The sequence below is a fragment of the Abrus precatorius genome, unplaced genomic scaffold (genome assembly GCF_003935025.1).
Source record: "Abrus precatorius isolate BTA unplaced genomic scaffold, Abrus_2018 Scaffold2, whole genome shotgun sequence".
NCBI classification, from domain to species: domain Eukaryota; kingdom Viridiplantae; phylum Streptophyta; class Magnoliopsida; order Fabales; family Fabaceae; genus Abrus; species Abrus precatorius.
In genome coordinates, this window is record NW_020874362.1 from 36,781,187 (window position 1) to 36,793,198 (window position 12,012).

Genomic DNA, 12,012 nt, shown 5'->3' on the forward strand with positions numbered 1-12,012 from the left:
TAAACTACTACACCTTAATTAATATTACCTCTTAAAAATCAAACAGTTCACTTTTTCTAATTAGGGCAAACAAACTCGTGCAATGATTATTCCATTCCAATTCCACAACCAAGGAATATCTTAATCCGCACTGCACTGGAAGTAAATAATTTAGGCTGAATAAGCATCGACTACAAAATTAAACTTGGAAGATGTAATACCAAGTGTTCCTCGAGTTGCGAATGGCAAGAAACCAAAATTCCACGAACAGTATTGAGACTTCAATGAAGTCACTGCTCAAGGACCGAACCACAGCAACAAAAAAAAAAATTTTAACGCTACTATGCTTCAGTGCTCGTAGCACAAAAGAACAAACCCCAACGCTCTTATGCCCTAAGCAATCAGTTTTAACGCCATAGTCGAACCCAAAAACAAGCCTCCGGAGGAATTCATAATAAAAAAATTAACTCAAAATCTTTCCCTAACGTCCCTCCTTGATAGCTTAGTGCTAAGCTAGAAGGATAATAGAAGGAGCAGTGTTCAAACCTGTCACCTGCAAAACCACATCTCTATTCCCCTCCTATCCCTGCCCCGTCCCCCCTGGACCTAAAAAAAAATCCCCTAACTACCATTCTAATTTCCAAAAGTAAACAAAGAATACAAGGCTCGAAAAGTTGTATATCCCCATAATTTGAATACGAACCTTTCTATGGGGTTGAAATTTAGATAACAGAATCATCAACATAGAAAAATGGATTTTAAGTATGGTGCAGTTTTTTTTTTTTTCCAGAGCACAATTAAAGGAAGGGGGGTGTAACCAAGAAATAATACAACCACCTAGATGACCAAAATACAGACGTGAACAATTGAATAATTCCGCATTGAATCAGAAATAAACAATTTAGAAAGACAGTATTAGCAACAATTATCCAGACACCTAGAAATTTTGGAAAAACAAAAGCCGTTGCATTTCTCTTCAGACAATCCTCTCCAACTCCCTAGCATAACTAAGTGTCTGGTTGATGAGTTGCAGAGAGGGTATTTCTTTGCAAGGTGCAGATTCTTTTGCCTTTTGGAAAAAGACATTACCATTCTTAATCTCCCACTCAGGATGCTCCTGCAATCAATAGATATTTTTATATATCATGCAATCTATAGACAATAACTGTAGAACATGAGAAGAAAATTAAATTGTGCAACAAGAGACAAATACTTCTATTTGGCACATAAACAGGTAGTGTTTTAAACAAGAAAAAAAAACTGAACATTCCAAACACCCTCCCCCCTCCCCACTGGACCACACACACACACACGCATATTAAGGGGTCACAACATTGCTCACCTCTTTAATATATTCCAGAAGTTCCTGGTCTGAGGAGAACAGCAACATTTGCTTAGCATCCTTAATTGAAAGATTGTCATATGCCTTCTCACTGCATCCTGCTATTTCGTCTCTGAATGTTTGAAGACAGATATAGAATAATTACAAAGTTAATATAGATACACAAATAGTAAAATAATATATCCACCCAGGGGGCGGGAGTCTGAACCTTAAGATTATAATAAAAGTCGTGGTTCTACCAAATTGCCATTGCAGGAAGGAAAAATAATAGAATTATAAGCATATAAATAACTCACAAAATTTAACAATAATAGTACAGAAAACAGTGTAAGGGAGAAAATTTCAAAACGATCTAACTATAAGCCCAACTTCTGATGTAAAGAAATCCAGCAGGCTTTCCAGTTTCCTCTAGTCTATCACTCAAGTTCAATCATCTGCTAGGCTATTAGAAAAATAATAACAATTATTACCTGACAGTCTTTGCCAAAAGATCCATAAAATAAACGTAGGTATCATGCGGCACTGTCTGTCGAGCACTCAAGACACGATTGTAAGCCCCTTCCATAAAAGATTGTTCCAACTCCACAGCATGCTTAATGCAAGGATTCTCTAGAGCAGTGGATGAAAGCAATTCCAACTCAGTATGGAATTCAGCAATCCTATTCTGCACAAGTAGTCTCAACAGGTTGAGACCTAGTATAGGGTACTCCTGAGGAGATGGTGGAAGACGATTACTGCAACAGAGGAAAAGTCCCTATAAAATATAAGAACCTAACAAGAAAAAAATATTGCACATAGCGTTACACTCCAATATAGATACTACTTTTATGTTTCTAGGCATACACTATACAGGCATATGTTAAGAGAACAAACGATCTGGAGACATCCATTGCTTTGGCTACAAATTCAGCTGTCCCAAAGTAGAAAAAGATATCTTATACATCCAGAGAGAGAGAAAGTGAGAGAGAAATCAGTTTACCAAGCATCCGTATAATAAGGTTTCAACTGGAAGAAATCCCTCTCAAAAGCGTCTTGATCCTCAATTTTCACACTAAGGACAACAGCATGCTCATATATATCTCCTGGAAGTTTAAAAAACCAACAGGAAAAAAAAATCTCAGACATTGAACTTCTTCTTCTTTTTTTCCTGTTAACTATACTCTTTTCTTCTCCTCTAGTTTACAGTTAACCATATTAACTATTTGTCATACACTAAAACAAAGGCTAATTTGCAGTAAAATTCAGGCAACAAAAACAGGATTGTTATGTTTCAGTACTCACCATTGCCTACTATGATAGCAGGCATGGAAGAGAAAATTCCATTTTCTACCAAAAAGGTATTATAGCCAAGCTAATGCATAAAAATAACAAAATTGCCATTATGATATCAACCATTACCATATTTAAGATTCACTAAGAGGGTCCACTTCTTTTACTCAGGCTTAGCTTAGCAATGACTATAGAAAAATAGACCAAGAAGAAGGGCGAGGGGGAACAGTGTAACTGATTGTAGATAAGAATGTTACTTGCGATTGTTAACTCATGAACTGCATTAGGTGTATCTGCAAACAAGGGCGGAAGGCTTCTGAATCCTGTCAGTAACACCTGCAAGAAAACAAAGTCACTCAGTATTTACTCTATATAATAAAAATAACAACAGCTGCAAATACGTTCCCAAAAAGAAGGCAGTCAAAACTTTGCATAATACTAATATACTATCTTATAGACTATAAATCGGACATATGAATTCAAGCTTCTTGCAGTATTCATAAAATCCAAATAACTACTTACAGTAAGACACCATACTTTCTAAGTAAAACCATCTCTTCTATCATTGAGCATGGGAGAGGAACTTGTAAATCAATCACCCAACTAGTTGCTGTAATAAGTTCCTTGTAGTTAATACACAATAAAGATCCCAATCTAGCAAATTACACTTCAATTTGATCGCTACGGTGCTAAAACAAAAAACTAAATTACTACCAATCAAAGGTAAAGCCCAGTTTCTCATAACCCAGCAAACAAGTTTCCCAAAGGATTACTACGTAAAATACTTAAATCTATCAGACCCAGAATGCCCCATTGCTATAAGGATCTCAAACTGAAGCAACATACACCAACCCTCAACTTCTTCACTTGGCACAATGCCAAAATTCAAATTTTCAAAAGGAAAATTAATTAAAGCAACTGAATTGATCTTGAAATATAAGCATCGAAAGAGGATGAGGAAAATTTTCCGAATTTAGTGTAACAAGTAAACTAGGGTTTGGTTGGGTGAGAAACAATACCTTTAGCTGGGAAAGGAGATTGGAACAGGTATCGTAGTCGTTTCTAAGAAACGCAGCCTTAAAGCGATCGAAGAGCTGGGAAACCTCTGTTAGCTTGGGATCCATGTGTTCGTGAATTTTGTTGTCTTCCCCTTTCACAGCTTCAATAGGTTGAGTGCTTCCAACGACAACCTCGCAAAAGAGAGAAGCACAATGACGATGGACAGTGTTCCCCTTTTACAATAATCCTATGTTAATTATACTTGGACCTGGGCTAAACCCAACTATTGCGGCCCAACTCATTTTTCATATCAAAACAATTGAACTTCACTGTCAACAAAAATTAAATTGGACTCCCTTCAAGTATGAGACGCAATAAATTTTAGTAACTACTGTGAATTACAAAATTAATGTTGAAAAAAAATAATTACAAAAGTAAAATTTAAATTTTTGATTACTATATAATAATTTGTAACATTTAATATAATTTCAATTGGTAATATTTTATTCTTTAAATTACACTGCACATTAATTTTAACCAAAACAGTTTAAATTTATAAAATATTTATTAAATTAATGTAGTTTAGAAATTAACTATCATGACAGGTTAATTTATTAGAAAATTTATTGCATGAGACAAAGGTAAAAGGTGAAACACTGCAAAACGTGATTCATAATAGTTTTTGGTTTGTGGACCATCTTGAACAAGCACCATAGATGTATATACAAACATGTGACAGATGAAATGTGTGTAGCCTAACAAGAAGGTGCTGACAATGAGTGAAAAGCTTTTGTGCATGGTGAAGAAAAACCATAGTCAAGTTGCTACATGTGGCAATTGATTACTTGTAGATAGGAATGAGAATGGGCTAAGTTAGACTAAGTCAAAAATTAAATAAATTTAGTCTATTATATAAATTAGAGTCTAAGCTTAAGCCTATAACTTGACATAGCTTAAATTTTTAGGTGTAGCCTAACTATTGTAGAAGTTTAACCTTACCTAATAACTTATTTAGTAGTCAATTTAACAATATGACTTTCAAATAATACTAACAATTTAAATTTAACGGTCCAGTAGGCCAATGAACTAGTAATCAATAGGGTAACAAGCCAAAAAGTCTATTCTTATTAGTAAATTAGAAATATATGATAAATGACTATATTTAAATACTATGTTTATTGAAAAATAAAAAATAAATAACTTCATATATATCATATCTCAAAATAATCATATTCAATAACTTCATAAAATTTTAAAGAATTATATTATAATTAAAAAGTATTTAAATTAAAAAGACTAAAATAAGAATTGAAAAAAAAATTTCTAATAATGAATTAAGATATTTTAGAATTCAGACAAAGTTTTAACTAATATATTTTTTTACGATAAATTTTAATTTTGATAGTCTAATAATATAATTATAATTATTATAGATTACATACTAAATTATGTTAAATACATTAATATGTACAAAGTTTTAATTGATAATTTTTTTACAATAAATTTTAATTGATACTATAACAGTATAATTATAATTATCATATTATTAAAGTATAAATATTAAACTATAATATACATTACATATTATATTATGTTATATATATGTATATATATTGAACAATTATATTTATATTAAAGTATTATAAATAAATAAATATAAATTACAAAATAATATAATTATTTATTTGAACTGACTCAACAGGCTTAAAAAACTTTTTTATAAAATTTAAGTCTGATATCTTTGTCTAAATAGACATTTTTAAAAGTTTAAGTTTGATATTTTTAATAAACGAATTAAGTCAAGTTAAAACTTAAATAGACTATACTATAGACTTCAATAAATGACCTGATGAATTCTCATATTTACTTGTGGAGTTATGTAAGAAACTATCATACTCATTAACCATGTTTAACCATTGAAATTTAAGACTTTTTATGAGAACTCTTCTAATTTTTTATTTTAATTTTTACTACTATTCTTAACTTTCATTTTTTTTTTAAGTCAATGGTACCCTTCTTTTTTTTATATATATATTTTGTTATTTTTGTATACAATGTTATATTCTTTTACAATGTATTCTATTTTACAATATTTTTATTTGTATTTTTTATATTTATTTTAAAAACATATAAAAGGTTAAAAGAAAAAATAACATAAGATTACTATTATAGTGTTTTCACCTTGGCATAATGACTATTATTTTTTTTATTGTTAAATTTATCAATAATTACGACGTGCATTTGTTACTTTTTAAGTGCATAAGTTATACTAAGGTTACTGTAATTTTGCTTAAATTTGTTAAGTTTAATATATTATACACACTATTATTACATTACGTTTTATGTGAATTAGTTAAAAGAAAGATTGTATTATTTTTATTTAAAAACACACAAACCTATTATATGAATATAACTACAACTATTCTGAATAAAATTTCTTAGTATGAATCAACATAATTTAATTTAATTGTTTATGTTCAAAATATATTTGATTATTTTAATAGATGGACACGTGTAACTATTTATTATACCGTAAAAATATAATATATTAGTAAAAAAAATAGTTAAAATTTAATACGACGGTTGAGTTAAAAAAATGAAATGTAGTTAAGTAAAATTGGTATTTAATTAGTTAAATGAAAATATATTTTTTTGGAAGAAAACAATTTTAGCAATAAATTCAATCATTTGTTTATTTTAAATAGGGTAAGTTGGCTTCAGAAAGTAATTTTATTTTATTTTTAATTAAGCTTAATTACATTTTTAATTCTGATATTTTAGTTTCTTTATTTTTAATTACTCACAATTAGTCGCCCATCTCCAAAATTTATCTAATAATTACTAAAAAAATATTTTTAATATATTATATGTTTATAAAAATTTACAAATAAAAAATACATAACATAATACAAAAATAACAATGTGTTTACTATATTTTAGATTCTGTATTTATAATTTTGTATTCAAATAATTTATCCATTTTTTACTAATTTATATAAATCAATAATTAATAATATGTCATTTTTTTATTAATTATTAAATATAATTTTAAGTCAAGAGATTTAATCTGAATAATTAAAAATTTTAGAAAATAAAAATGAGCAATTACAATAAAATAAATAAAATTCATATATAGGTTAAAATATGATGATAAAAAATTAAATAAAGCTTTTAAATTTTAAAAATATCATTTATCTCATTTTATTTCATTTATTGTTTTTAAAAAATTATACAGGAAGCTTTGAAAACAAATTTTTTTATTAATAATTTAACTCCAACTTTAAAATAAATTAATTAAAAAATAAAATTTAAGAATTAATTAGGATGAAATTATAATGTAGAATATTTATTTTCTTATAAACAAATAAAATTTAAGAAATAAGATAAAATTAAAATTTAGTATATTTATTTATAAGTTTATAAACATGTAAAATTTATGAATCAGTTAAAGTAAAAGTAAATTTTAAAAGGGCTTTTTTATTTAATTAATACATATATAAAAATAAATTCTCAAAATATATTTATTTTAAAACTAATTCCGTGTCTGGACTTTTTTTTTTTTTTTGCCAGATCAGCAGTAATATCAGCCATACACCAACGATAATGTTTTTTTAATAATTTTTTATTACTCTATAGACATCCGATATTAATCCATCATCTGACACGTGGTTTTAAAACGGCATAAAAAATAAAAATAAAAATTAGTATTGAAGATAAAGGAATGATAGACATTATTTTAATATTTTTTTATAGTCTATCGGTCATCGTTGGGCGATACTAGTCAAGGTTATGACATGTGGCAAGCAGGCAGAGTATCAGACGTTTTGCGACGACAGTGCTGTCGGTAGTCAATGTACGTCAGGTCTATCGCTTTGACTTTGACGATACTGCTCCTTTCCTGACACGTGGCACAATGCATCATTTTATCTGTTAATTCTTACTGTATATTAGATATTACCCAATTTTACTTAGTATATATACATGGAGGAAGTTCCAAAAATGCGGTTTGGATTGGAGGAGCGGAAGAACATTTGAGGTTAGTATATGTTATTATTAATTTTATATTTTTGTATTAATAGTGTAGAAATTTAGTATAAAATTAAATTAATTTGTTTTTTTATTGAAAATTAGTAAAATAAACGAAGGATTTAAATAAATTTAATATAATATATATGTAGATTTGTTGATAAGTATGTATTTATAATTTATTATAATTGATTTATGGAAGACAATTAGGGAAAATTTGTGATAAACATGTAAAGTAAAACGTTTGTAATGGTGAGTCTACTGTATTGTAAATGTAGTTATTGTTGTAGTTGTTAATTAAAAAAATAAATAGTAATTTCTTATTTAATAGGATTTCAGAAGAATAAGTGTTGAAATGATGTATATTAGGATGCACAAGTAAGTAATAAGTTATGTAACAAATAAATATGGATGTTTTGAAAATTTAAAAAAATTACTAATATAATAAAATGAAGTATAATTATTTATTAAATTATTGAAAAATGTGTGAAATGTTGTAATTATAATTGAAATATGAATGGGGTCATTTGTTATTAACAATTAAATAAATAAATGTGTTCTAATTGAGTAGTATAACTTATTGATGCAGGATGACTGATTTTATGATAATTGTATATTGGAACGGTTGAATATTTTCAAGTAATGAAGGTGTTACGTTTGTAGGAAATAATAAAATGATAAAGATTGCACGTGAAATAAGTTTGGAGACATTGAAAAGAAAGATTTATGCAAAACTAAAACTGTCTAGTAGTCAGGTTATATCTAGATTGATGTCACGATTTTTAGTAGACCCGATTGTTAGACAATACACAATTATGGATATATGTGATAATGAAGATATTGATTGCATGTTAAGTGCTTTTCTTCAACAAAATTAGCGAAGTGCAATTGAAGTATATGTAGATATTGTGTATAGTGAGAGTTCTGGTATTCAGTCATAAGGTGTGGACTTAAATTTATCAGGTTCACGTAATAACATGTCTGAGGTAGATGAACTCCTATTTTTATCAGGTGTAGTAATTTTATATTCTCTTATGAAAATATATCAAGTTAATTTCATTGTAAGTATGTTTACCTAACAATAAATGTCACGATTGTGTAGAATGTGAATATGAAAATGAAGATGATGATGACAATGAAATTGAATGGGGGGATCCTGAAAAAACTTCATCTGAATCTGATATGGAGGGTGAAATTCATAGTAGCTTAAATATAAGTGATAATGCTGGAGTCGAAGGTATTAAGTACATTAAGCTGTTATAAAATACGTTTCAATAATAATGTAAAATAAATCGATTATGTTGTAATATGCAAGATTGGTTGAAACTCCTTTTTTGAATTATAGTCCACATTATACCTATATTAACTGGGAACATGCTGATGATGAATCGAAAAATATAGATGTTGATCCTGATCAAGCATGGAGGAAGGGTGATGCATTATTTGTTAGGCAAATATTTGAGTGTAAAGAAGATGTTAAAATGGCTATTAAAAGCTTTGCATTGAAAACACATCAAAGTTATATTGTGGTGGAATCAAAATCAATAAAATTTCATGTGAAATGCTCAAACCATAATACAGGATGTCGTTGGAGGGTTAGAGCAAATTTGGGCAAAAATCTTAACAAGTGAAAAATCACAAGGTGTGGTGGACCACATACATGTGTTCATGCAATGATGTCTCTTGACTACAAAAAAATTGGATTCAAACTTCATTTGCAGTTGCGTTCTTGGTAAGTTGCACTAATTTTATTACAATACGTTTAATGGTTCTATATATTACTGAAGAGGATTATACATAATTATTTTGTTATTTGTAGGTATGATAAAAGAACAACTATCGGTGCCAATCACGTTAATCTAAGAAAGAATTAGTGGTCAATTTGACTATCAAGTTTCTTACAAGAAAGCATGGAAGGCAAAACAAAAAGCTATAGTAAAAGTTTTTGGTGATTGAGATGAATTGTATGCCAGATTGCCAAGATATTTGGAGTACATACAATTACATTCATATGGGTCAGTACACAAAATTGAAACCAATGACTATGTGAGGGGTCACCAAGTGGATGCAAGATGTAAATACTGGAAGCCCATGAACCTGAAGACCTGTCTGGATGGCTATATCCTGAAGCGTTATTGTGCACTCTCCTGGTAGCATGTGAAATGTATGAGTCTCAGGCCTCCATCTTTCAACCAATGCAATGATCAAATTTTTATCCAATGGAAAGTTAGCAAGGTGAACAACTCCACCAAAGCCAGCCATCTCTAAATGAGGTATAATCTCTGCTGGAACACCGTCTATGCCAGCTAGTATGAACTGAGACTTCCTGACCTTCAACATTGGATGCTCTCGCCCATCCCAAATGTGTTCAGAGACATGTATACTTTGAAAACGCAATAAAGATGGATTCTCTGGCCCAAAATTAATTATCATACCTTGAGATGAAGATGAAGCCATCTAAATAAATAAAAATATATATTACCATTTAAATATCATTATAAACACATTAAAAATAATTATTCATGTATACAATTTGTTAAACTACTAATAATATAATTTTTAAATTAAATTTAACATAATATAAATAGAATATAAAATGAAAAATATATAATTCTAATTTTATAACCCCTAAAGTTTTTTTCAAAATTGATAATAATATAACAAGTCTAACACAACAATTATGTATTTTATTTTTATGTCTCACATAAAAAAAAGAATACAAATTTCTATCATATATCTATATATTAAATTTTAATAAAAACTTTAAAATTAATAATTATACATCAAGCCGATAACAACAACATTTCATATTATTCTTATTATCTTTTACTAATAACTAATTGTGTATTTTAAAATTAATTTTCATGATTTAACTAAATTTATATATTTTTTTATATTTTAACTATCATAACATTTATATTTTTTTCCTAAACATATTATTACAACTAATAATATATGAAGGATTTTCAGACTTTTTACTTAATAACAATTTTATTTCTAAATATAATTATGTTGTTATCTTATAAATATAACTAATTGTGTATTTTAAATTTAATATTTTATGATATAACTAAATTTTTATATTTCTTTATATTTTAACTATCATAACGTTTATATATATATATATATTTTTTTTTTCCTAAACATAATATTACAACTAATATAATATAATTTTTCATACTTTTTACTTAATAATAATTTAATTTCTAAATATATTTATCTTATTATCTTATAAATATAACTAATGTGTATTTTAAATTTAATATTTTCTGATTTAACTGGATTCATATTTTTTTTTATATATTAACTATCATAACATTTATATTTTTTTTTTGTTCTTAAACATAATATTACAACTAATAACAAAATTGCACTACTTATACATAAATTTTTTAAATATCAACCAAGATTTACATATAATCTTTTTCATCACAAATTAACAACTATATTAATTACAGTCAACAAAATTAAATTTATCTATAATTTACAGTTTAGAAACAAATTACAGTTTAAAAAAATACCAAAAATTATTTTCTATATATCGTTTTTTGCCTTATTTTACGGTTCCAGCTAAATGCACAATGTTTACATATACATACATTCACAATATTCATGATAAATACCAAAAAAATATATTAAAACCTAAAAAAAAATTAGAAAAAAAACATAAAACTGTATTATATCACTAACCTTGAATGTCGGCAAAAATTACTATTCCAGTTTACTACACGAAGATCCTAAAATTAAAATTTAAATGGTTATTTTTTTTTCCAAATGCAACTCAACAAAATATCATTAATTGAACAAATTAATTCTTACTTTCCAATTTTTCACACAAGATTGCAAATGAAAACAAATTTTTTGACAAAAACTTTACAAAATCACATTGCGTTCTTGGAGGCCGGCGTTAATGGAGAAAACTGATGGAGAGGAAGGGAAGAAACTGTGAGAGGCGTCGGTTCCTAATATGCTACGTGTCAAGATCAGACTTAGTACCGCCCCAGATGCGACGATAGTTCAGTCGCTGTGTCAGAGTCGATATACTTACGATCTTAACATGTGGCAAACTTAATCCCTAACCATCCATTTCAAATTTCTATCGTCATTATTTGGCCGATACTAATTTTTTTATTTTTTTATTTTTTTTGCTGTTCTAAAAATCCACAGATTAGTATTAGACGTCTGTAATCGATAGAGTAATAAAAAAATATTATCGTTGGGGCATGACTGATGTTACTGCTGATTTGGTAAAAAAAAAGTCCAGACAGAGAATTAGTTTAAAAATAAATATATTTTAAGAATTTATTTTTAAATATGTATTAATTAAATAAAAAAGCCTTTTAAAAGTTTTATTTATAAAAGATAGAATTTTTTTAAAAAACTGGTACAATATAAAA

The 12,012-nt window shown here is 27.6% G+C and overlaps 1 protein-coding gene across 1 annotated transcript; it reads right to left on the reverse strand.

The window, feature by feature from the left end:
* Positions 1-654: 654 nt before the first annotated feature.
* On the reverse strand, positions 655-3,813 carry LOC113858248 (26S proteasome non-ATPase regulatory subunit 8 homolog A). Its single transcript, XM_027490783.1, has 6 exons — positions 3,610-3,813; positions 2,848-2,926; positions 2,301-2,403; positions 1,792-2,055; positions 1,322-1,433; positions 655-1,096 (listed from the first exon to the last, which is right to left on the reverse strand). The coding sequence occupies exons 1-6, from the start codon at positions 3,712-3,714 to the stop codon at positions 956-958; spliced, it is 804 nt and encodes a 267-aa protein (XP_027346584.1). The 5' UTR covers positions 3,715-3,813; the 3' UTR covers positions 655-955.
* Positions 3,814-12,012: the final 8,199 nt, after the last annotated feature.

Bases quoted from the DNA above. Each gene is read 5' to 3' on its own strand.
- LOC113858248 (XM_027490783.1), bottom strand. From the start codon at position 3,714: ATGGATCCCAAGCTAACAGAGGTTTCCCAGCTCTTCGATCGCTTTAAG. The intron at 1,434-1,791 runs GTAATAATTGTT...TCAAACATTCAG, and splicing joins CTTTTGGCAAAGACTGTCAG to AGACGAAATAGCAGGATGCA. The intron at 1,097-1,321 runs GTGAGCAATGTT...TATTGATTGCAG, and splicing joins TTCTGGAATATATTAAAGAG to GAGCATCCTGAGTGGGAGAT.